General features: G+C 57.4%; 1 protein-coding gene across 15 annotated transcripts; it reads left to right on the top strand.

Moving 5' to 3' along the window:
• Window positions 1-1,464: 1,464 nt before the first annotated feature.
• Window positions 1,465-24,240, top strand: Ogdhl (oxoglutarate dehydrogenase L). 15 transcript variants are annotated; one of them, XR_015451063.1, is made up of 24 exons: window positions 1,471-1,572; window positions 3,230-3,296; window positions 4,525-4,729; window positions 5,985-6,221; window positions 10,350-10,452; window positions 10,823-10,938; window positions 11,035-11,189; window positions 11,750-11,896; window positions 13,282-13,372; window positions 15,121-15,300; window positions 15,459-15,587; window positions 16,690-16,869; window positions 17,076-17,228; window positions 17,579-17,681; window positions 17,957-18,085; window positions 18,810-18,960; window positions 19,764-19,891; window positions 20,489-20,667; window positions 21,077-21,179; window positions 21,274-21,399; window positions 21,507-21,579; window positions 22,819-22,982; window positions 23,118-23,272; window positions 23,682-24,240. XR_015451063.1 is itself a non-coding variant. In XM_087210608.1 (24 exons), exons 3-24 carry the CDS (start codon window positions 4,526-4,528, stop codon window positions 23,803-23,805), a joined length of 2,949 nt encoding a protein of 982 aa, XP_087066734.1. In that variant the 5' UTR covers window positions 1,471-1,572; window positions 3,230-3,296; window position 4,525; the 3' UTR covers window positions 23,806-24,240. The 15 variants fall into 15 exon arrangements, 13 of the variants coding, with proteins under 13 accessions (XP_087066737.1, XP_087066741.1, XP_087066739.1 ...); XM_087210608.1 differs by having other exon boundaries at window positions 6,078-6,221; window positions 11,092-11,189; window positions 21,108-21,179; XM_087210607.1 differs by having other exon boundaries at window positions 6,078-6,221; window positions 11,050-11,189; window positions 21,108-21,179.
• Window positions 24,241-24,797: the final 557 nt, after the last annotated feature.

Below are 24,797 nucleotides of genomic sequence, written 5' to 3'. Positions count from 1 at the left end.
TTACTGAAAATGTTTACTAAAAATGTTATGAGCTGGCCCTGTGCTGTGCTGGCAATACAATAACAAAGAGTAAAGTGTGGCCCTTAGCTACATGAACCTCCAAATAAACAACTTTTGGGGGACCTCAGGTCCAGAGGGTAGAGTTAATCATAATCCTGTTCATTGCACTTTATAAGCATTGGTGTGGGTAACTGACTAATTATACCCACACCCTGCTCACTGGCAACCAACCATATTAATAAGTATGATAGTATTTGAATGTGTTCTTGTGAAATATATATTGCAGTTTTGTGGACATGTGCCTTTAACACAAGTAGTATTACATTATATGTTTCTTTTGGATTCCTATTTGCCTTCATTAAATGTGGTAGCATGCCTGAAGTATGCAAGATGAGGAAATGGGCTTCAGAAACAGCTGTAAGGATTTTGGCTTTTAGACAGACTGACCTGGGAAGCCACTGGATGGTTTTGAGCAGAGGGGTAACGCTATCTCAACTGGTGGTTTTTTATTTTTTTGGTACCGGGGATAGAGCTTCAGGCAGGCAGCGGGGCCACTGAGCTAAATCCCCAGCCCCTCAACTGGTGTTTTACGAGGGAAATCAGCTGCTGCGTTTGAGACGGATTCAGGGGTATAGGCCTGGGAGGCTGCCACAGGAAGCCAGGAGCGCGCTGAAGGTGGTTTCAAGGACAGGGGTACCACGCTCCTACCCAGAAGCTCCTAAGCTCCTACTTACAAATCCGAAAAAAACCCAAAGGAAACTGACAGGAATACATTTAAAACCCCTACAACTGACAGGGCTGGGGATTTAGCTCAATGGTTCCGGCGCCTGCCTTCGCAAGCACAAGGTCCCGAGTTCGATCCCCTGTACCAAAAAAAAAAAAAAAGATAAAATAGTAAAACCCCTAAAACTAACAAACAATGTGAGATGTAAATCACTAGTGATGGGAGAAATGCTGATTAAAACCAGAATAAGACAGGGTATTCGCTATTCTGGCAAAAATTAGAAATCTAACAGGTACGAGGACTTGAAATCACTTTTACATTGTTCTGGGGGATGTGGGCTTCAGCAGCTGAACCGAGTAGGCACACGTCCACGACCCGGACACTCATACACCCAGCTCTGGTTCCGTGGGGGCCTGGCGTCGCACCGCGAAACACACACAGCCAGAGGCGCACAAGGGGAGAGGAGGCGCCGCGGCTGAGAATGGGCGGCCGCAGAGTGACAGGCTTGTGATCTGTGCTCCTCGCGCAGGAATCCCTCCTTCCTCCCAGACACCCTGAGACAGCGGGAGCTTCCGCCCGCGCCCTTCTCGAGGCTGGGAACCGAGTGCCCGGCCTCCCCTGCAGGCACTGCCCCTTTTAGGGCGTCCGGGGCTTGCAGGAGGTCAGCACCGCGGACAGAGCCAGACGGGAGGGCGGGGCGCGGCGCCCCGCAGACGTCACGGCGCCCGGACTTGGGCGCGCGCTCGAGGGGCCGTCACGTGACCTGGGCTTCTGCACGCACGCCCCCTCCACGCAGCCCCCCTCCCGACCTGCAGCTGGAGCCGCTGGCCGCGCAGACCCCGCCCACGGTGAGCGCGGTGGCCGGGTCCTCTGGTGGACCCGGACCCCGACCGGACTTGGCCCGCGCCGCTTCCTCCCGCTGCGCTGCTCCGCTCCGCCCCTCCGTTGCGGGGCGCCGCTCCCCGCGTCCCCGCGTTCCCAGCGGGTCCTGGGGGTTGGGGGAGGTGTGACCTTATCTCTGCCCTTGGCCGCCGCGGCCGCCCGGGACCTCCGCCTTTCCCGGGCAGAGGAGGGCGCGCCCCAAGGTCAGGGGCCGCCCAGCGTCGCACACCGCGCGGGACCCGAAGGCAGCTCGGGGATCTGGGACTTTGTAGACGCTTTACCCGCGGTTTCCGCTTCCAGATGGGGAAACTGAGGCACGAGAGGGGTAGGACCGGCCCTACGTCGCAGCCGGAAGTACTGCTTCCCCCCTCAGGGAGATTGGGCCACGGGGTGGGGTGGGGGGCTGTAAACCCAAGGCCCCAGCCGTGCAGAGGATGAACTGGGACTAGGCCTAGTTTTGAACACTCCATGGGCAGGGCGCCCCAGAACCGACCTGTTCTCCTCGGTGCTCTCCTGCCTCTGGGCCTTTCCTCTCAGTCGAGGAAGTAAGCGCGCCCCTCCCTGACCTCTTCCAGGAGACCTGCCTTCTGTGGGGTCCCAGCGCTCATGGCCGCAGCATTTGGGCTGAGTGGGAGCTCTGTTCTTGCCGGTGCAGGAGTCTTAGACAGGGCTCACCCCTGGCCTGACCTTCAGGAGCTTCCTCACCCCACACCCCAGGCAGGACCCGTGACAGAGGCTTAGTGGCAGGGTCTCTGCACTGTGGTTCTGGAGCTGAACTGGGAACACTTCCAGGAGCTGCTCTCAACAGCTGTGTGCTATCCTGTGGGCCTAGGGGCAGGACCTGGCCCCAGGACTGAGCACTCACAGCCCCAGGGTCCCCAAGCCTCATGTGGATGGTGGCAGGAGAGGAGGGCTGGAGGCCTGGCTCCTTGCCTGCCATGCCAGGTGAAGGCCATGGCAGTGACCAGCAGCTGCCCCAGGCCACTCACTGTTTGTGAAACACAGCGTTCAGCGATGGACTGGGCCGGACTCAGCTGGGCTCTGTCCTTGCCTGTACTGAATTGTCCCATTCCCTTGTGGGAGTGGGGATGGCAGACCGAGCGGCTGCAGGGTGGAAAGGGCAGTACCCCTCTGAGAAATCTGGGCTCTGCGGTGGGGAAGACACAGCCCCTGGAATGACACAGAGCCCTGCCATTTGTTACTGTAGCTTAGCCTTCTCTGCTTTGGTTTCCCTGTATAGGAGTGAGGCTGGCACTAGCTGGATGTGGAGAGGGCCCTGCAACAGACTGCTGCACAGTCAGTGCTCCGTGATGGTCTGGAATGGGAAAGCCTCCTGATCATTCTTGTGATGTCCACGGTGCAGGCTCCTGGTCACGGTGACCAGCCATGCTGGTGCAGCCCTGGATTTTTGACCCGAGCTCCCTGACCCTAGACCCACATGAAGCACTTGTAGAGCTGCTGCTCTGGGCACAGCTAGCCCCAGGTGGCCTTCACAGAGCCTGACCAGTGTAGCTGGTGGGGCCCAGAAGGAGGGGGATGCTTGGGGCATTTGGAGTTAAATCCCATGACCACTCCTCCCTTCCTTCATGGACTGTGTCTGAGTTTTCCTTTTCCTCTGTTCAGACTTGCTGCTGCCCCTGGAGGAGCCCTCCCTTTCTTGGTTAGGAGACACCTGCCTGCTGGCTCACAAGTGAGTTTGGAAGGGAGAGGAAGAGGGTGGAGGCAGTGTGGAGGCAGTGTGGAGGCCCACACCCTGCCCTGTGGAGGGAATGGTGGGGTGTAGGTGGGGAGGTGGCGTGTGGGCAGAGAGTGTGCTCTGCCAGGCGCAGTGGTGTGGGCCAGGCCTAGGCAGGACTGCAAGCCAGTTATGGCAGAATGCAAGTGTTCTGGGTTGGCCAGCTGTGCATGTATGCGAGGGGCAGCAGGCTTCTCCCCCTGGAGGAGCCACTGTGGCCCCCCTGGGGTGGTTCTGGGACTGCACCCCAGTCACGTGCTGAGGGTCCCCAAGCAGAAGGGCATTCGCCAGCAATCAGTAGGAGCTGCTTAGTGTCCAGACCGTGACTCATAGCTGAGGACAAGGGGTGGAAGAGTAGGGGACCTACTCTGCATGGGGTGAATCCCCAGCCTACCTGGGTAGGGAGGATCCAAGGAGGCCCCTAGAACTCCTGTCCTGTGGGGGGAGGAGGAAGCACCACCACCCAAGGTCCATCGTTGAGCTGTGGTCCCCTGCCTTGTGGGCCTCCAACTTGCATATGCCCTTGGGCTGCCAGCTGTCCCAAGTGGCATTTGTCAGGAACATGAGCCCTGGCCAGGGTCCAGATTAGAGAAGACCACTCTGGAAGAGAACTGGGCAGGGCACCAGGTGGTTTTTGGTTCTGCCCTCTGCCACTCCTCCGAGCTGAGGTCCTCTCTGTGAAGTGGGGTATAGCAGAGCCGTTCTCTGTAGCCTGTGACACGCTGACTGCAGACCCTGCCCTGCTGGGTGTCTCCTGAGATAGTCAATCTCTGTCCCCCAATCCTGCTGCCCCTTTGCTTCCCAGATCTCTTTCTGCTGCCTTTTCCTGGCTGTGCATGGCACCCCCAGTGCCTGTGAGACTCGCTGCCCAAGGTCTAGGGTGGTGGGCTGCATGCCCACCTGGGGCCTGAGCTGGGCATACCCTGAAACAGGCCCGGGTGCTGGGTTCCTCCATTTCAGGCTTCTGAGACCAGCTAGGAGGGAGCACAGCTGGGAGGAGGTCCAGCAGGGCTGGGGCTCAGGGTTCACACTGCTGACCTCCCTAGGCAGTGAACTTAGGAGAGGGGAGGTTGTCCCCTCACCTCTGCTTGTCCAGGAGCAGACCAATGGGCTGCTGAGAGCCGTGGTGGTCAAGGCCTCCTCAGTCCTGGGCCTGTGGCTCATCCCGCTCCCTCCTGTCTAGGATGAGCCAGCTGAGGCCGCTACTGTCCCGGCTTGGGGCCCAGGCTGTCAGGCTCCTGGCCACACGGGACATCCTGGAGAGGAGCTGGCACAGCAGGTCCTCAGGGTCCCCAGCTGCCTTCCCCAGCAGCCCAGGCGGAGGCAGCTCCAGTTACATGGAGGCAATGTACTTGGCCTGGCTGGCAAACCCGCAGAGTGTGCACAAGGTCAGCACCCCACCCTGAGGGGGGAAGGGAAGATTTTGGGGGCAGGAGTCCTCCGTGGGCCCTGTTGTGAGAGGGCCCATCCTCTTATCATGGGAGAGGAGAGCTTCCTGCCTCTGTTGAACCAGATGGTGGGAGGTGGTCCTGACGGTACCCTGCTCACCTGGATGAGCCACTGGCTCCTCTCACATGCCCGGCTGTCCCCAGATGCCTCTCTTATGCTGTGAGGGCCTCTAATGTTTATAGCTGCATGATCTGGTAGAGTAAATGTTAGATCAGACCACAGGGGGAAAATTGAAACTGTCCTCACGTACTCTGCAGTCATGTGACCCAAAACCCCCAAAGGAGGAAAAGTCAAAAGGCTCTATCTAAATTCACCCCTTCGCTGTTCAGACCCCAGACTGCACCTGCCCTCTAGTTTATTCTTAGTTTTTCTCTTTCTCTAACTTTCTTTACATGAACTCATTGCAAAAAACTAGATTTCCTCCTCTTACACAAAACTAACATGAACCAGTACTGTTTTGCTCTTTGCTTTTTTGCTGAGCAGTCTGCCTCCCAGCTCGATCCATGCCAGTATGTAAAGAGCCCAGTGGTTGCTTTTCCTAGCTGTGTAGAATTCCACTGGATGGATCTGCCATCCTGGTCCTGGGGGACAAGTGTCCTGTTTGCTGCCACACACGTGCAGCTGTGTGTGGCACACTTTCCAGGGAGGGAGGGAGCACCTGTGTGTCATTCTATGAGCACTACCAGGTTGCTTTCTGTGGGGGTTGCTCTGCTTGGTTCTACTGGCACGGGCGGAGTGAGCGGAGGAAGCACTTTCACACCTTCTCCAACATGGCAGCACCCACATGTGTACACTGCTTGTCCCTCTGTGTTTGCCTCACTGCCCTGTGCAGCACCCACATCTGCAACATGAACCTGCCCGCTGATCTTTTAAGATGCACAGTAGTCTAGACTCCAAACGTGGCTTGAATTTGTTCACACAGCTTTCTCTTGATAGTCCCTTGGGGGCTTCTGTGCTGTCACTTTTACAGTCCTGCAGGGAACATCCTGTGTGCACATCTGGGCACACTGTGTGAGCACATCTGTGGGATAAATGACTGGCGGCAGAGGTGCGGTGCAGAAGACTCGTGCCTAGGTCCCCTGTGCTCCATAGAACCCTCACAGCAGGATCCCTGAGCCATACTCACCTGCCCCCCCAACCTCCACACTAAGCTGCGTCCTGAGCAGAGCTGGCTCGGGGTGATGGGGTCCCCAGGGATCAGCGGATGCCTCCTGGGCTGCCAGCATGGGCCACCCAGCTTCTCCGGCCCTGAGTAGGCTACTCCTTGCTTCTACCCGCCGGCCCCAGTCCTGGGACAGCTTCTTCCAGAAAGCCAGCCAGGAGGCTCCACGTGCCACCCCTGAGGGCAGGCCCATGCCTTCCAGCCCGACCACAAACAGCAAGCTGGTGGAGGACCACCTGGCCGTGCAGTCCCTCATCCGGGCCTACCAGGTGAGCCAGTGCCATCTCCCCAGAGGGCCCTCTTCGGGGCGATCCCCACGTGCCCCTGCCCCTCTGGCTGCCTGTGGCGCACCCCCATCTGGAGCACCTTGCACCCCCAGGAGGTGTGCTTGCTGACCTGCCGGCTGTGTATGTCTCCTATGATCTTGCACACACCATTCCCTAAGGACCCAGAGGGACACAGTGGACAATTGGCTTCCGATAGCCTCTCCTTGGTGTCTGTTTTCGCCCTAGACTGGCTGCTCCGGGAGGACAGGGCTGGTATACCTTAGTGTTTATGGAGTGAATATTTCCCCCCCACCAGCTGCTCCTTCTGGAGCTCTGGGCTCTCCCACACTGGGTGCCAGGCTGAGCACCTCTGCTGTTGGTATTCCCACGACATCCTCTATTCTTAGGGGACCCCTGCCCAGAGTTCATGCCGTGACAAGCACACGCTTGGGCTCTCACCAGGCACTGGTGGCAGAGGCACTTTGTAAGGGAAACCTGAGGTGCAGCTGGACCCTGGGGAGCCAGGGGTCCTTGGCAGGGCCTCAGCTGCTGAGGCATGGTCTGGAGCAAGGGGTGTGAACAGATGGAAATGGTGCTGTGCCCTGTGGGGCTGGAAATAAGGCCTGTACACCAGCTGCCTCAGTGGGAGAGGGCAGGTGAGCAGGCTGGGCTCCCTCACTGGCCCAAGGACCCATTGCCAGGGCCAGCCTCATGCAAATAGCAACCAGCAGTATAGGCTGAGCAAAAATTCAAAGCTGTCCCAGATCGGAAACTTTATGCATCTTGATGCAACACCAGAGTGGAAAGTTCCATGCCTGACGTCGTGGCGGGCACGGTCAGAACACAGGGACACTGGAAATATAGTGCCAAATCACTCTCAGCCTGTGTGTACAAGGTGCATGTGAAGCATGGACGAATTTTAAAGTTTTTCATTTTTATTAGTACACTTTTGCAGTACATAGTGATCACTGCATTGTGGGGAATTGGTACCTTGAAACAACACATCCTAATTCTTTTTACTTCCCTTCCCTTTCCCTCCCACCCCACCACCACCCCCAGTCTCTTGGTCCTCTTCCCTTGTGCAAAGGATCTATCCCTGTTTCCTATGAGTATCTTGTATTTTGCTCTTTATTTATACTCTGGGTTTCTCGGGCTCCACCCCAAGATACCTCATTATGAATATGCAAATATCCCCAAGTCCAGAACAATCTGAAATCCCAAATACATCTGGTCCCAAGTGTTTGGGATGGGATTCTCACTGTGAGTGTGTTTTCCGGGCTGGCTGAAAGGAGCAGAAGGCTACAGAAGGGCTGGCTTTGACCAGGAAGGACAAGGACCCATGTGTTAAAGGTGGAGCGTGACATGCAGGGTGCTGCCCGGGGTTTCACGTAGCACAAAGCTTGACTGCAGTGGTTCGTGGTCTTTATTTTGTCCAGACAAAGCCCCAGGGTGGTCTCTGGAACCAGGAGTTGTTGCTGTGTCCTTGCCTGGTAAAAGTCTGTCTAAAGTCTAAAGCAAGAGGAGCACAAGTTAAACCTGGCTTGGGTAACTTAGTGGCCTTAGTGAGGCCCTGAGGGGTGGGGCGCCATTAAAGCTCCTGAGTTCAATCCCCAGTATCGTAGGAGCAAAAAGTCTGTTAAAGGTAGAGGAGCAGCTGGGAGGACCAAGTTCTGGTCTAACCCCCTATAGGCTGCACTGAGAAACAAATGTAGCCATCAATGTTTGGAGACTTAGCAAAGGTGGAGCTCTCACTCACCCCATTTCACTCAGGAGCATAGCTCAGTGGCAGTCACTGGCTAGCACAGGTGAGGCTCTGGGTTCTGTCCCCACTGCTGATAAAAAATGAAAACCTACCATGATAGATATCACAACTAAAATAACAGTAATAGTCCCTGATAGCATCAAATATGCAGATGATACTCACGACTGGCTTTTGTCTTGGGGGTTAATAGGGATGGAACCCACACTGAGCTGCACCCTTGCCCTTTCTCTTTTATTTTGAGATAATGGTCTTGCTAGTTGCTCTGGCTGGCCTTGACTTAAGGTTTTCCTCCCTCAGCTTCCCACTATGCTCAGCTGAATTTTGTCTTATGATTTGCTTCTAGTGCTTGTTTGAAACACATGCCCAGTAAACTCGAGAGCTGCAGTTGTTGGTGTGATTGTTTAGCCTCCTGTCCTCTCCAGGCTCCTCTCCATTTCTTCCTGTGTTCCTTGCCAGTGTTTGTGGAAGAAACAAGGTTGTTTGTCCTGTAGAGTTTTCCTGGGTCTGGGTTTTGCTGATTGCATTCTGATGGTGTCATTTCACCTGTCCCTTTGGCCCATGTGATTTCTAGAAATCGGTAGTTGGATCTTGTGGCTTGATCCAGTATAGATTTGATTTTCCCTCGAAATGGGACTTTGGTAGTGAGAAGCCATGGATAATACAGTCATTTTTCATGGGGGCTTGTGGAAGTGGGGACATCTTCCTCTCTTTCCTTCTTTGTTTATTAAACACTGCTATCAGAGTTAAGTTCCCATTGTTGCTTGTTTATCCTGAGGTACATGTCGTATAGAAAGGGTGATGTCATGCTTAGTGTTTGCTCTTATTGACTAATGTTCCAACATCTGAGGTGGTTCCCTCACATCCTTCAAAAGTGCCTAAAGAATTTTTCTTTTTTAGTATCATGTGAACCCATTTGATGAGTTTTTGTTTTTTGGGGTTGTTTTTTTTTTTGGTACTGGGGCTCAAACTCAGGACCTTGTGCTTACAAGGCAGGTGCAATGCCACTGAGCTAAATCCTGGCCCACGATGAGTTTTAATCTGCTTGCAGATATCATATATGTCATCTTTCCAGCCTGCATGTTGAGCTGTCCTATACCCCCTGCTGTGACAGATGTTCTGGGTTCATCCTGCACACTTCTGCCCAGGTCAGAGCTGCCTAGGTCCTCAGGGAGCACCGAAAGCATTCCCTTTGTTGGTCATTTCAGTGGGCAGAGGCAGAAATGTGCATTTCTTAGAACAGTGGTGAACGTTACGGATTTATACCAATGTAACTCCATGCTTCAGATGCAGAACTCGGGCTTCATCCTTGACCTCATCAATCTTGGAAACATCTCCTTTCAAAGATGCCCAAAATAGAAGTCCTCTGGGCCGCCAGCACAGTGGCTTATTTGATTTCTCTACAACCTCATGCGACAGTCTTGGGATAACAAGTCTAATGCTGTCACTACAGATTGATAAGAGAAAGAGCTTATGGATTTTTCCCTGAGGTTCTGTGTCTTTAGAGAATACTGCATTAACCATTTGGAATAGTCTGTGCCGCAACCTGGACGTACTCACTTATTTTTGCTTTGTTTTACTTTCAAGTTTAAAACTTTATTTTATAATAACAAAATATGAATAAGATTCTAAAATCAATCTTGACAGCAGGATATATTCTTAAAAGTCTGGCTTCTAGCCTTGACCCTCTGCCCTCTTTTGTCTCATCCCTAACTTCAATAATTGTTCTTATTTTGTGACTTACTGTAGTGTGCATACTTACTTATGCACCCACAAATGCATGTATTTCCTTAGATAAAGGTGATTCACTGTATGTGCTATTCTAGAATTTGTGGAACCTGCCTCATGAAGGGGTAGGGAATTTCCTCACTCCTTAAACAGCTCCATCCCAGCTACTCAGTGTGTGTTTCTCTTACCTGTGTGCTGGATCCTGTTGGTGGATACTGGAGAAGTTCCTAGAATGACATGATTACTAACAGGACTGCAGCACAGGGCTGCATACCTTTGCCTATAGGTCTTTTCTTAGGAATGGGACCCAGAGCCTCACACATGCTAGGCTCAGAGCTATATCCCCAGTACTTTTTATTATTGTTATTATCCTTATTTTGAGACAAGGCCTTCCTAAGTTTCCCAGGCTTGGACTTGTGATCCTCCTGCCTCCACCTCCCTAGTAGCTGGCATTATAAGAGTGCACCACCACACCAGGCTTCATGTTACACTGTGAAACTGGGAGGACCTCCTGTCTCCTTGGTGGCCAAGGAGCTCCTTGGCAGCAGCATCTGAAAACTTCAATTCTGAAGCTGAACGTGTGGAGCAGGAAGGCTTGTTCAGTGGGGACCCAGCATGGCCTTGCCCTTTATCCTCCTCCCCAGATCCGGGGCCACCATGTGGCCCAGCTGGACCCCCTAGGCATCCTGGATGCAGACCTGGACTCCTTCGTGCCCTTCGACTTGATCACGACCATGGATAAGTTGGGTGAGAGTTGGGTCCCCTCCCTGTGGCCGGGCAGCTCTAGAGCTAGCTGGCTCTGGTGGCCCAGTGGGGTTCCTGGGCCCAGAGGGCAGCTTCAGCCCATGGTGGCTCTGGTGGTGCCCCAACCTTTGCCATCTACTGCACAGTGCCCCAGGGGACATCTTCCCATATTCCCAGGCAGGGCACCACATCAGACAGGGAGCAGGTTTCCAGGGCTCGGCTCTGTGGCAGGTGGGCTGACCTTCATTTCTGAGCTCCAGGCTGAGCATGGAGGGAAAGGGCTGAGGGGGGCCTTGGATAGTCCTGGGATGCCATCCCCCAGGCCTGACCCCATCTCCTCCTCCCTCCCTGCTTCCTGGGACTCCTTCCCCAGCCTTCTACGACCTGCGGGAGACAGACCTGGACAAGGAGTTCCAGCTGCCCACAACCACCTTCATAGGGGGCTCTGAGAGCACGCTCTCACTGCGGGAGATCATCCGGCGGCTGGAGGTGAGCCAGGCCCTGGAGCCTGTGGGTGGGAGTGACACTCCCTTTCCTAGTCTGGAGCCAGGCCTGCTTGCCCTTTTCCCGGCTCCTATACCCTAGAGCACCTACTGCCAGCACATAGGCCTGGAGTTCATGTTCATCAATGATGTGGAGCAGTGCCAGTGGATCCGGCAGAAGTTCGAGACCCCTGGAGTGATGCAGTTCTCCAATGAGGAAAAGCGGACCCTGCTGGCCCGTCTGGTGCGCTCCATGAGGTCTGTGCTGCTCAATCTGGTGACAGCTGGCCTAGAGCAGAGCCAGACAGGTGGACAGAGTGGGACTCCTGGAAAATATGGCAGCAGAGGACAATGAGCGAGGGCTGGAGCAGCAGGATGTGGCTGTGGGATGATTGCGCAGGAAGCTGCCCTGGTGCAGAGAGTGTGGGCGCCCCCTGGTGGTAGTGGTTCCGCTGCCCAACGAGGGCTCAGAAGCTGGCTCTGCCCTGGCTGCAGGGGTTGCAGGGGTTTCCTATGGACTTTGCACTCTGCTGGGTGGGGTCCTTGGAGGTTGGCAAGCACCCTCTAGTGTGGGCAGAGGGTGGAGGCCAGGAGCAGGGGGATGATGACCTGTTGGAGAAGCTGGGTGGGAAGAGCAGAGAAGGGAGTCTGGGTAGTGGGCAGGGGTCTCTGTTGACCATGGGCTCCTTGCTGGGTGGGAGCCATGTGGTGTCCAGAGCGGGGCCTGAACTGTGCGGGAGAGGATGATGTGGCCCTTCCTCTGTCCTGGATATCCAGCTCCTGCTGATTGTGAGTGCCCCCCCCCCCCGCCACTACAGGTTTGAAGACTTCCTGGCCCGAAAGTGGTCCTCAGAAAAGCGGTTTGGCCTAGAGGGCTGTGAAGTCATGATCCCCGCCCTCAAGACCATCATCGACAAGTCGAGCGAGATGGGGATCGAGAACATCATCCTGGGCATGCCACACAGGTGGGCTGCTCCTCCCTCCCAAGTTGACATCAGGATGGGGTGTTGGTGGGACTTTGGGGTAGAGGTGGTAGCCTGGCAGGATCTTGAGGTCCCTGGACCCAGCCTGCTCACCAAGAGCCAGGTGCTTGGCAGTTACACAAGGCCAGTGACAAGCAGGTTCTCTGGGCCTCCCTTTCCTCTGGCCATGTTGCCGCTCTCCTCTGAGGGGCAGGGTTTCAGAAAGGGAAGCACTGGGTTCCCTGTGGTCAGGAGATGTGGAGGGTGCCTCCCAGGGAAATGGGGGCAGGGCCCGGGAAAGTAGCCCTGTTAGCATCCCTGGAGGGGTCTCTGGAGATGAGCCAAGGGCTCTGTCCCAGTGCTGGGCCCTGGACCCTGGGGCAGCTGGAGGGGCTGCTCACCAGCCATCTGGGGATGGGATTCCAGGGTCAAGGCCGCAGGACTTTCCTGTGGCTGGGCTGGCCCAGGGCTGCATGACTCTAGGGTGTCTGGATGCATGGTGTCTGGGGTCCTGCTGGGGGCAGCGGCAGGGGTTTCTCATCATGTCATGGTCCCTGTGCTCTGAGCAGCTGAGTGTGCCCAGTGTCTGGGCAGAGGCCATGCAGAGCTAGCCCCGTACCTGAGGTGGCACAGGCACATGAGACTGCAGATCTCAGGCCAGTATAGCAGGAGAGGTGGGTGACTGGTGGGTGTGGCCGGCTGGACACTCACTGAGGAGGGATCTGGGGACAGAAGGCTGTTCCGCCTGGGCCTAAGCCTCCAAGTGGGCATGGGGACCTGGGACTGGAGGGCTCTCCCCAGACAACTAGGGGTGTGCATCAGGTTCTGGCAGCCCCCCAGGAGAGGGGAAGGCTGGCCTGAAGCAGGGCTGTCCCTCCTACAGGGGTGAGGGGCTGTAGGTCTGCCGGGGTCCCTGTAGGCCTGGGGCTGCTGGGCTGTGAGAAATGAGCTTTAGTTGGCCTGGGCATCTATACCAGGCTGTGCCCACCCCTGAATTCAGAACCCTGGTGGGAAATGCAGTCTTGGTGGGAGAATCCTTGTCCCTCAGTGCATACCTCAGCTGCCCAACAGGTTCTCTGGCAGCTCGAGCCTGCTCTGACTGAGTTGTTGCAGAGGCACCAAGGTCTTGAGTGTGGTCAGCATCCTGGTAGGGGGATGAGTGGGCACCTGCCGTGTAGCCAGGTGACTCCCTACCCCCGAGGGCCTCCTGCATCACCAGTGTCCAGGTGGCAGAGCTGGTGGGACCCCCATACCTGGAGGTCAGGGCAGGATGTGAGGGCCCGGAGTCCCCATCTGTCTCTGGTGGTCCAGGCCATCAGGGAGAGGGGCAGCATGGTTGCAGGAACATTGACCTCGGTGCCGGTAAGAGCGCAGGCTTCCGGTCCCAGGGGCAGGCTGAATGTGCTGGCCAACGTGATCCGCAAGGACCTGGAGCAAATCTTCTGCCAGTTTGACCCCAAGCTGGAGGCTGCAGATGAGGTGGGTGCCACACCCAGGTCCCAGGATCCTCAGAGGGCCCAGTGTTTGGGAGGTGGAATGGGGAGGGTCTGGGCTGAGACAGACCTGGATGTGGACAGACGTGGATGCAGGAGGGGAGAGGCTGGAGGCTTTTGTGAGGTCTCCTATGCTTTGGGGAACAACAGCTGCTGCCTGTGATGGCCAGGAGGGCCCTCAGGTAATATGGTGAAACTGAGGCCTGGAGAAGTCCAAGGGCCTGCCAGAAGCCCCTCATTTCACCTTGTGGCATGGGCCCCTACCTCACAGCCCTGTCCACCAGCCAGAAGGACCCCTGGGAAGTCAGACGGCTCCTGTGTCCCTTGCACCGCCAAGGACTTGGTTTCCACTCCTATCATGCCTGGCTGGTGCTCGTGTGGTACGAGCCACACACCTGCAGTCCTGCCTGTCTCTACTCTTGGTGGCGCTCCTGCCCCTCCCACCTCTGTGTGGCTTTGCTCTCAGCATTGTCTCTTTGCTGGAGTCTCCAGTCTGCAGCTGCATATGTGGGTGCTGGGCACTGTGCACGCTGTGCTCCTGCCTGGCACAGCCTAGGCCATAGAAGGCCTGGGAGCCACACTGGGCCCTGGGGTCTCCTTGTTCCTGTGCATTCGGAGCTGCCCCATGGAGGGCATCTCATGTGAGAGTGACTGTGCCCGTTGCGTGGCCCTGCAGGAGCTCCCTGGTCACAGCCCATCCTCCCTTTCCTGCCTCCTCCTCCATGCTTGCCAGTGTGATGGGTGTGAAAATGACCTCATTTTAACAGTGCTCTCTCACGAATTCAATTAAGTATTTTCTCACATGTTCCGGTCATTTGTATTCTTGATCTGTAAATTCCCCTTCATGGCTTTGCTCATTTTTCCAGGGGTTTTGGGGCTTTAATCTTACTGATTTGCAAAGGCACTTTGCATACAGAGGTCATTAACCCTTTGCTGCATATGTCTTATTAAAAATTTCCTCAGTTTGATTCTTGCCCCCCCCAACACGCTGTTTGGATTTGCCTCCCCCAGCCATAACAAATTTATTCCATTTCAGCTGGCTTGGCTCTTACAGTATTGGGGCTTTGAATATTATTCAGAAAGTAAGCCTTCTCCTCCCTTCCAGGCATGAAATATGTCCTGTTTTACCCTGGTACTACTGTGGCTTTGATTCTTTGGTATGAGGAGTGAGGTAGGGATTCTGTCTTGGACTTGTCTTTTCTTTTTTTTCTTTTTGCAGTACTAGGAATTGAACCCAGGACCTTTGCACTGAGCTATATCCATCAAAATTTTTAATTTTTGAGATACTCTTACTAGGTCTCCTGTGCTGACTTCTAACTTTCAGGAGGCTGCCTCAGCCTCCCGGAGTGCAGGGATGACAGGGATGCACCATCACACTTAAATAGCTGTGGTGTTTTCCCAGAGCCTGGCTTACCACAATTTTAAGGTCCCTGCCACTCCCCGTGGTCAGTGACTCTGGTCAGCCCTTTCTCCTGGTGTGTTGGTTTCCAGGCTGAGGTCAGTCACGCTGATGTTGGAGGTGGCTGATGAAAAGGTGTCTTTGATGCTACTCATGGCCCCTTCCCTCCTTGGGCCAGCCTGAGGGGCAGAGGGTCAGTGTGACCAGGAGAGATGGGGCAGGGACAGCACAGCCTTCAGGAGGGTCAGGAGTGAGAGGTGGCCCAGCCTGGTGTGGGCCGTCTCCTGTCTGGTGCAGAACCCGAGGGGCTCACCATGCCCCACCTCCGCACTCAGGGCTCCGGGGATGTCAAGTACCACCTGGGCATGTACCATGAGAGGATCAACCGCGTCACCAACAGGAACATCACCCTGTCCCTGGTGGCCAACCCCTCCCACCTGGAAGCCGTGGACCCTGTGGTTCAGGGGAAGACGAAGGCAGAGCAGTTCTACCGAGGGGATGCCCAGGGCAGGAAGGTGTGCACCTGTGCTCAAGGGTGTGCTGGACCCTGGGGTATTGGGTGCTGTGGGACGGTGCTCTACAGAGCTGGCCCCTGGGGGATGGACCTGGGTCACATGGTGAAGGGAGCAGGTTAGTAGCACAGGGTCCTGCTGGACCACACCCTGCTGTGCAGGTCATGTCCATCCTGGTGCATGGGGATGCTGCCTTCGCCGGCCAGGGCGTGGTCTATGAGACCTTCCACCTGAGTGACCTGCCCTCCTACACCACCAATGGCACTGTGCATGTTGTCGTCAACAACCAGGTGAGTGCCAGGCTTTGTGCCCATCTTGACATCACGCAGTGTGTGGTGGAGGAGGGGGCATCTCTCCCTCTACCTGCTCTGCCAGAGTGTGACCTCAGGCAGGGCAGCTGGCCCCAGCCACAGGTCCTGGTCCGTGAAGTTGGTAGGGGTGACACATGTATATAAAGACATGTACACACGTGTACATATACACACATATGCAGTTCACTCTATGTCTGCAGGTTCAACCAACTGTGGATCAAAATATTCAGGAAAAAAATCGAGCCTGTGCAGAACATTCACAGGCTTTTCCCCTTGTCATTCCCCAGACAATACGGTGTCAAAACTACCTGCACAGAATTTCCGCTGCACTGGGTTTTGCACCTGAGGGTGTCAGAGGTCACACACAGGTTCTGGACCATCTCACCTGAGGGACTTGGGTGGCCATGGTTTCTAAACCTGGCAGTGTCCTGGGTCCCATCCTGAAGGCACCCAGGGACAGGCATGTAGCATAGAGAAGGTATAGGAGAAGGCGAATAGGCATGGTGCCTGGCTGCGAGTGAGCCCGGGGGGAGTGGTCCAGATCCAGCATCATGTGCCCTGGCACGGAGGCCAATGTAGTCAGAACCAGCTCAGCTGAGAGTCCAGGAAGCCTGGCACTGATGGCTAACTTGGTACTGCCCTGTCAGCTTCCTTAAATAACACTGGGAGGCAGAAGTCTCACAATCCTCCTAGATGAGAACACCGAGGCTTTAGGGTAGAAGGACCTCACCTAGGGTATTTGCCTCACTGGCTGGTGGACAGAAGTGTGCCAGGCCTGTGTTCTCACTGCCACCTGGAGAACCAGCTAACAAGCGGGAGCAGCACAGCCACTGCTGCCCTGGCTGGCTTTGGGGTGTCCCTGCTCCCCTGCATTGTCTCTGGGAGCACCCAGGCTACTTGAGCCATCCAGTCTTTGAGGCCCACATCATCTGATGCGAAGCCAACAGGAAAGGCAGGTGTGGAGGTACACACCTGCTCTCCCAGTGCTCAGGAGTCTGAGGCAGAAGGGTTGCTCAAGCCTGGGAGTTCAGGACCAGGCTGTCCCAAAACCAGACAGAGGCTGCTGGCTCTCCTCCCACAGATTGGCTTTACCACGGATCCCCGCATGGCCCGCTCCTCACCGTACCCCACGGACGTGGCCCGCGTGGTCAATGCACCTATCTTCCATGTGAATGCGGACGACCCTGAGGCTGTGATCTACGTCTGCAGTGTGGCAGCCGAGTGGAGGAACACCTTCAATAAGGACGTCGTGGTGGACCTGGTGGGTTGGGGGCCAAGGCTGTGGTGGGCATGAGTTTCTGCCCTGGCTGCACTGAGCCTTTTGGATGAGCAATTCAGGGCCTTCAAGAGGCATTAGTGCCAAGGCCCAGGTGGGGATGGTCCTTTGGGGGTGGGAGGTGGAGGCTGGCACGGGGCACAGAGAGATGGGTTTGGCAGTGGCCGCCCTGAGTCCCCGCCACCCTGCAGGTCTGTTACCGCAGGCGAGGCCACAACGAGATGGATGAGCCCATGTTCACGCAACCGCTTATGTACAAGCAGATCCACAGGCAGGTGCCCGTGCTGAAGAAATATGCCGACAAGCTCATCTCCGAGGGAACTGTCACCCTGCAGGAGTTTGAGGTGGGCAGGCATGGGTAGGGACCTGGGCTGGTGGCAGGTTTGGAAAAGTAGCTGATACAGTCCTTGTCCCTGAGCGTCCCAGGTATCACGGGCAGAGTGCTGAGGTGTGATTGCAGCTGTGTGGGACACAACAGCCACTGAGAGGTGGGGATGCCAGCTTCAGGCAGCAGCTGGCAGTTACCCTGCAGGTCACCAGCCCTGGGATACCTCGCAGGGACACATGAGCTCTGCACTGTAGCCACAAGGTTCCTATAAGCAGGGAGAGAGCTCTAGGCCTGTGGATCTGGATGGGTGACTCTGTGGGTGCCCGGGCATCACTGCCACCATCCGTGCCTGCACCTCTATCACAGGAAGAAATCGCCAAATACGACCGAATCTGTGAGGAGGCCTATGGCAGGTCCAAGGACAAGAAGATCCTGCACATAAAGCACTGGCTGGACTCCCCCTGGCCTGGTGAGCAGGGGGTGCAGAGGGGCCTGGCACAGGGTCAGGGTCTGGTGTGGCCCTGATGAGAGCATTCATCACCCAGCATGGGGCCCTCTTGCAGATCGAGTAGGTGGGGTGGAGGGTGTGGTGGGCAGCTGGGACCCCAGGTTGTGATGTGGCTGCCTGGCTACTGTAGATCCAGGGTGGGCTGGAGAGCTGGGGCAGGGAAGTCGCAGCCCTCGGTCCTGTCTGGGCATCAAGCCCCTGCCACACGATGTGGATGGTCTCTGTGTCCCCATCAGGCTTTTTCACTGTGGACGGGGAACCCAAGAGCATGACCTGCCCCCCCACGGGTGTCCCTGAGGATGTGCTGACCCACATTGGCACTGTGGCCAGCTCTGTGCCCCTGGAGGACTTTAAGATCCACACAGGTGAGGTTGCTCTGCAGTTCTGGTGCAGCTGTGGTCCCAGACCTGACTGTCCCTGTGGGGAGATTGACTGAACACCAAGAGAGGCAGTGTGATGCATCCCTGCTCAGCCCCTCCATGCTGAGCTCAGATCTCAAAGCTTCATGTGCATGGGGTGCCAGGGACAGTTTCTGGGGCATCCATGAGCCAGGCAGGGGAGCAGGGCTTCCATGGAGAGAAGGGAGGCCTGGCAGGACTCACAGGGACCACGGGCAGCCCTGGTCCCTCCACTGTCTGCCAAGCCCAGCTGCCGTGTGGTTGCTGGCTGCATCTTCAGCTGTAGCCACTTAATTCTGCCTGGGAAGTCCAGGCAGGCATCTTGAGTCTAGAGTAGTTCCAGGGGGGATCTGGAAGCCAGGGGTACTGGGGACCTATTGGCGGTGTCTGTGAGCTCCCGTCTCTGCGTGTCACATGGATTCAGGCATCTTGCTAGGCATGTGGGGCTGAGTACTTGATCACCTCACTCTGAGCTCTGGTCTCCTGGCCTGGAGAGCAGGACGCGTGGGGTGTTGGGGGCACATGAGGCCCCTGGACTGGGCACATGCCCGGCTCAAGCGGCTGCTGTGCTTCTGGGGGCGTGCTCGGGTCAGGTCGCTGCGCCCCCGTTAGCCGTGCAGCTGCCGGGTGGGGCCTGCCTCAGCCGACCCAGCCAGTGTCCAGCCCCAAGATCTCCTTTCTCCCTCCACAGGCCTCTCCCGCATCCTGCGCAGCCGGGCAGAGATGGCCCAGAAGCAGACAGTGGACTGGGCACTGGCCGAGTACATGGCCTTTGGCTCCTTGCTGAAGGAGGGCATCCATGTGCGGCTCAGTGGGCAGGACGTGGAGCGGGGCACCTTCAGGTGAGGCAGGCTCTGGTCTCGTCCCCTGGCTGCACTGCTGTCCCCAGGTCTGGTGAGGCCTTTGAAGCCCCTCCCACCATCGTCCCAGCCCCACCTGCTGGGTGGTCAGGGCTGGTGACCACACTGGGCTTGTGGCTGTCTCTGGTCCTCAGGGTCCTTTGTTTTCACTTTTTGGTAAACTGCTGTCAGGCCAGCCTGTCTTGCTGGTTGAGTGTTGGGATTCAGATGGGGACTTCACTGCCCCTTGTCCCGTCACAGTCCCTCTGGTTTGAGACTTGGGAGCTTCACACTGAGTTATCAAGTCATGGTGGTGTGGCTTCTGGGGAGGCTGTCTTTCCACATCCAGCCAGGGCCCTAGGTGGCCACTGTGTTCTCTGGGCCACGTGGAGGTCCCTACCAGGACTTTGGGTTTTCCAAGTGGTGCCTACTGTGCCAGGCCCGGGAGCTGCTCCGTGGTTACCACCCGTCAGGGAGGAGGCTCAGGCCAGCGGGAGGGACAGGGAAGTACCCAGCCCTGCCCTGCTGCCTGGAGGTTGGCAGGGTGAGAAGCTGAGACCTGGAGGTGCTGTGACCTTTGAGTCTTGCTCCAACACCCTCAGTGTGCCATGTAGACAGTGCCAGCTGGGGCAGACAGGGAGGTGCAGAGGGGCCAGGCTGCCATGTCCTGGTGACCTGCTGTGGGCCCTGCAGGTCTCTGGGCACAGTGATAAAGCCTGCCTGCCCCCTGGCACCTGGCGTCCCTGCTTGGGGACAGGTGCCAGCCCAGCTGCCCCCCATCCCACCCTGCGTCCATCTCTCCCCAGCCACCGGCACCACGTTCTCCATGACCAGGAAGTTGACCGGAGGACATGTGTCCCAATGAACCACCTATGGCCCAAGCAGGCCCCCTACACCGTGTGCAATAGCTCCCTGTCCGAGTATGGAGTTCTGGGTGGGTCCGGCGGGCCCAGGACGCAGGGACCAGAGCGCAGACCCTGGGGGCTGGCATTGGGATGGCCCCACCTGGGGACAGGAGGGAAAAGAGATCCTCAGGGGTCCTGCATGTCCATGGGGGTCTCTGTGAATACCAGAACCCTGTCCCTGGGCACCAGCCATGGGGCGCAGGCAGAGAGCTTGGCAGAACTGCTGTGGCACACAGTCCCCACCTGGCCTGAGCCTGGCCAGCCACCACCATGCTCCCAGTATCTCACCTCCTGTGCCTGGCATCCTGGGAGCCCTATGCCAAGCTCCCTGTCTCTGTGCCCATCCTGCCCGCTGGCCCCGGCTCAGGCATCAGCTGAGCACCCACTCCTGCTGCCTCTTGCCTGCGTTCCTTGTCCCGTCCCTTAGGGCCTCTTCCTCTTCTCTTGACAGCTCTGTACATGGTTTTGGGGGCTCCTCCTGGCACGTGATTCCTGTGCCTCCAGCATCTTTAGGTTTGGCTGTGGGCTGGGTGAGGCTGAACCTGCTGGGAAGGATGCCAGCCAGGCAGTCATGCTGAAGAAGGGACTGCTTGGTTGGAGCCTCTGCCTTGGTGTCTCCTGTCCAGGCTTTGAGCTAGGTTATGCGATGGCCAGCCCCAACGCCTTGGTCCTCTGGGAGGCTCAGTTTGGTGACTTCCATAACACGGCCCAGTGCATCATTGACCAGTTCATCAGCACAGGCCAGGCCAAATGGGTGCGGCACAATGGCATCGTGCTGCTGCTGCCCCACGGCATGGAGGGCATGGTGAGCCATGCTGGCGGGTCTGAGTGGCAGGGGACCCTCTGCCCCAGCAGGCACAGGCAGGCTGGGGGCTGGGTGGCTGCTGACCTGCCCCTCACCTCCACCTGAGCACGGAGGGAATCAGGGCCTCCCTGTGGGGCCGAGTTTGGGATGAGTGAGTGGCGCCTGTGGGTCCCACAGCAGGTGCTCCTTTAGGGTGGTGGCCGCTTTCCCAGGCTATTCCGGAAAGCAAGCGGCACGTTGTAGCCTTTTTACCTCTTCTTGCTGCCCTGGAGAACCCCTGTGCTAGCTCCTGTCCCACATTCCTGGTGCTTCTTGTGGCTCAGGCTTCAAGTAAGGGCTCTGTGCCCAAGAAGCCAGCCATTGTCCCCCAGCCTGGGGTCCCTGAGGCCCAGGGCTCTGTCCTATGCAGGTGGCCCAGGCCATCTTGCATTTGCTCACAGGGCCCGGAGCACTCATCAGCGCGGCCCGAGAGGTTCCTGCAGATGAGCAATGATGACTCAGACACCTACCCAGTGAGTGTGGCTGGCTGGGACCCCCCCACCTCCTGGGCCACAGGGCAGCCCACTTGTGAGTGGCAGTGGCCGCTTCAGCCACCCCACCCTACAGGTCTTCACTGAGGACTTCGAGGTGAGCCAGCTCTATGATTGCAACTGGATTGTGGTGAACTGCTCCACGCCAGCCAGCTACTTCCACGTGCTTCGCCGGCAGATCCTGCTGCCCTTCCGCAAGCCAGTGAGTGCCGGCCAACCCGTTCTCCCACAGCGCACTTTGGTGCAGGGTAGAAGGTGGGGCCCTCGTGGGCAGAGCCCCTGGCAGCCCGGCATGTGTTTCCCTCACAGCTGATCATCTTCACTCCCAAGTCCCTGCTGAGGCACCCAGAGGCCAAGTCCAGCTTTGATCAGATGGTGTCTGGTGCGTGTCTGCCCGAGCGAGTGGGGCACCTGCACTGGGGATGCAGCCCTTTGGGACCCTGTGGCCTGTGGTGTGGCTTCTGTGGCTGGGGCTCCCCATCTCTCCTTCTGCCTGAGGCTCTGTGAACCCCACGATAGCTCCTGGCCCAGTCCCATGAGCTGCACTGTGGGGAGGTCAACATGGTGGCTAGCTCACGTCACTTGGGATGAGGAGAGCGCTGGACCCTCAGCCACCAGCAGGGTTGTCCAGCTCTGCCAGGGGTGCCCAGAAGCAAGAGGTCAGCAGTTTTGCTGTTCACTGGGCCTGAGTGTCTTCTATCCATTCATTCATCAGCCACCCGTTTCATTTGTGAGCCAGGCAGACTCTCCTGGCCCTGGGAACTTAATGTCCCCTGTGGGAGCTCTCAACCATTTTGACCTGGGGTTAGGGGTCAGATGAAGTCCCAGAGGACCAGATGTTGAACTGGAGATGTGGCTTGGGGAGAGTCTAGGGCAGGCACGGGGTCCCCAGGATGATGGGAGAACAGTGCAGGTTGTATGGGTGGGTAGGGCCGGGCAGGATGGGCCTTGGCAGCATGGGCAGGAATTTACTTTTCACCTGTGTGTCTGTCTGTCCCTTCTGATAGAGAAAGGTAGCTGAATCAGGCACTTCAGAGTTGAGAGCTTGGCCTGACCGGCTGGTCCTGGCTCCTATCCTGGGGCCTGGCAGCCTGGCATCCCGTGTTGTGGGGTCCTCACCAGCTTCAGTAGTATGAGGACACTGCCGTGGCGTCCCAGGAGGGTTGGCAGCATGCCAGGCCTGGTACACAGTGCACCCTCAGGAAAGGACCAGTGGATGGGCTGTGGGCTGCCGCTGAGGGGAGGGAGCTCAGTGGCTGCCCTCAGTGTTTGGCTTCCTGCCTGGTAAGCAGGCTGGGAGGGCCTGTGGGAGATGGTGCACCTGGAGGGAGCAGTTCTGTGGCAAAGGCCGCATTGATGGTCCATCATGTCACCACCCCTGCCCTTCATGGGTGCTCCCCATCAAATCCCCAAAATCCAGCACCAGGATGTCAGTACTGGCAGGGCTCTGCCTTGGGCTCCTTCTCCACCCATCTCTGTGACATCTCAGGGAAACATCTCTTGCTCCATCTTTTGTGGTCTAAACCTGGTCTGTCCCCGTGGCCAGGGAGAGCCTGGGGACTCTAGGAGCCTGTGCTCCCCTGTGCTGCTGTCCCCATCCACTGCCCCATTGGTCCCCCAGGGACCAGCTTCCAGCGGGTGATCCCAGAAGATGGGGTGGCAGTGCAGGCTCCGGGGCAGGTGCGGCGGCTCATCTTCTGCACAGGAAAGGTGTACTATGACCTGGTGAAGGAGCGCAGCAGCCAGGGCCTGGAGGGGCAAGTGGCCCTCACGCGCCTAGAGCAGGTGTGCCAGGCCCTCTCAGGGTTACAGGGATGGGTGGGGCCTGGCTATGGACAGCTTGCCAGTCGGGTGGAGTGGGGCTTTCGAGGGATTCTGGGTACATGGCCCATCTCCACTGAAGCCCTCTTCCGCCCCCAGATCTCCCCATTCCCCTTTGACCTGATCGCGCAGGAGGCAGAGCGGTTCCCAAGTGCCGAGCTGGTGTGGTGTCAGGAGGAGCACAAGAACATGGGCTACTACGACTACATCAGCCCTCGCTTCATGACCATCCTCGGCCGCACCCGGCCCATATGGTCTCTGCTAGCCCTTGGGGGGGAGGGGGGTGAAGGAGGAAAGGAGGCCTTTGGTTTGTGCCCCAGCCAGAGCTGAACTGTAGAGCCTGCTGCCTGTCTCAGCCTCCTCTGGTAGTCTAACCCTTATGTGCCCTGTCAGAGCCCTCGCTCTCCCTGTGGTGATAGGATCAGGCAGGAGGAGACCAGTCCTCCGGCCGTGGGGAGCAGAGCTGCTCAGGGCCCCTGATGGCCTCTGTTTGTCCTTGGGAAGACAAGGAGGGGCTGTGGCCTCTGTCATCCTCACGGGTGGGTCCAGTGAGGTTGGTGTGGTCGGTTTCTCCCCACTGTCCTGTGGCTAGTGCCCAGGCAGGGAGGCAGGCTTGTGCCATGTGCTCTTCTGGCACTGCTCTTACCCTGCTGTCCCCCTCAGGTACGTTGGCCGAGAGCCTGCTGCCGCACCAGCCACAGGCAACAGAAATGCTCACCTGGTGTCGCTGAGGAAGTTTCTGGACACTGCCTTTGATCTCCGGGCCTTCGAGGGAAAGATGTTTTAGAGTGGGCAAGGCTGGCCTGGATCTTGAGCTGGGGCCTCAGGAGGCTGGGAGGGTGAGCTGCTGGGCCCCAGGACGCGTTGCCTATCAGGCTGGCTTTGGCCTGCATGTCTGTCACTGTGGGATTGAGACATCGGATGGGAGTGCAGTTCCTGTGTACCCTAGCACCTGGCCCCTCCTAGACGTGTGTCTTCTGCATCTATGGGGTTCGTGGCCACCCAGAGCCCTGTCGTTACCCACTCCAGTCCTGTCCAGCCTGACTGCTGCTCGCCCCATCATGTGCACGTGTAGATCCAGAGGGAAGCCATCCTGCGAGCTCTTAGAAGTAGGGCTTTTAGAAGCGACCCATAGTGCGACTGCTGTGCCGTTCATGGGGCACGTTGGCTCACAGGTACCAAAGTGGAAACCAGATGCAGAGAAATAAAAACAATGCTGAGACTTGCCGTCCTCATGCCATATTGTGGGGTTGGAGGACAGTGGTGTGGGAGGGTGGGCTGGGGACAGGAGGGGTGTGTGGAGATCGGGCTGTCCTCCCTGGGGCTCAGACTCTGCTTCCAGGAGGCTGCAGCACAGGGCAGAGGCGGTCTGTCTGCCCCCGTCCCAGAGCACGTCCGCTGTGCTGTGTGCTGGGGAGGGGAGGCTCCAACTTGGGGTCCCGCTGGCTGTGCAGTCAGGGATGGCTCCCTGGGGGAGGAGGCGTGTACAGGGGCGCCAAGGGGAGAGAGGCTCCCTGGAGCAGACCACACGGTCTGGCGTGGGAGCCGCCTAGAGAGGCCCTGGATGGCACAAAGTTTGGGCCTCAGCCTCCGAGCTCTTGGGGCACACTTTGAATCTGAGGGCAGGGGCACTCTAAATGAAAATAAAGTAAACAATTATGGCACAGTGGGTAGTGTGCCCGCTGTGCGCCAGACTCTCTGCGGGATGGCTGGTACCCATGACCAAAGGCTCTTTAGCCTTCACCAGGGTTTTGGGTGAAGAAATCAAGGTCCACACAA

The sequence above is a fragment of the Heterocephalus glaber genome, unplaced genomic scaffold (assembly GCF_053883595.1).
Source record: "Heterocephalus glaber isolate CG9 unplaced genomic scaffold, H.glaber_assembly_v1.0 deba00001150, whole genome shotgun sequence".
NCBI lineage: Eukaryota > Metazoa > Chordata > Mammalia > Rodentia > Bathyergidae > Heterocephalus > Heterocephalus glaber.
This window is presented reverse-complemented; position numbering and strand designations above follow the sequence as displayed.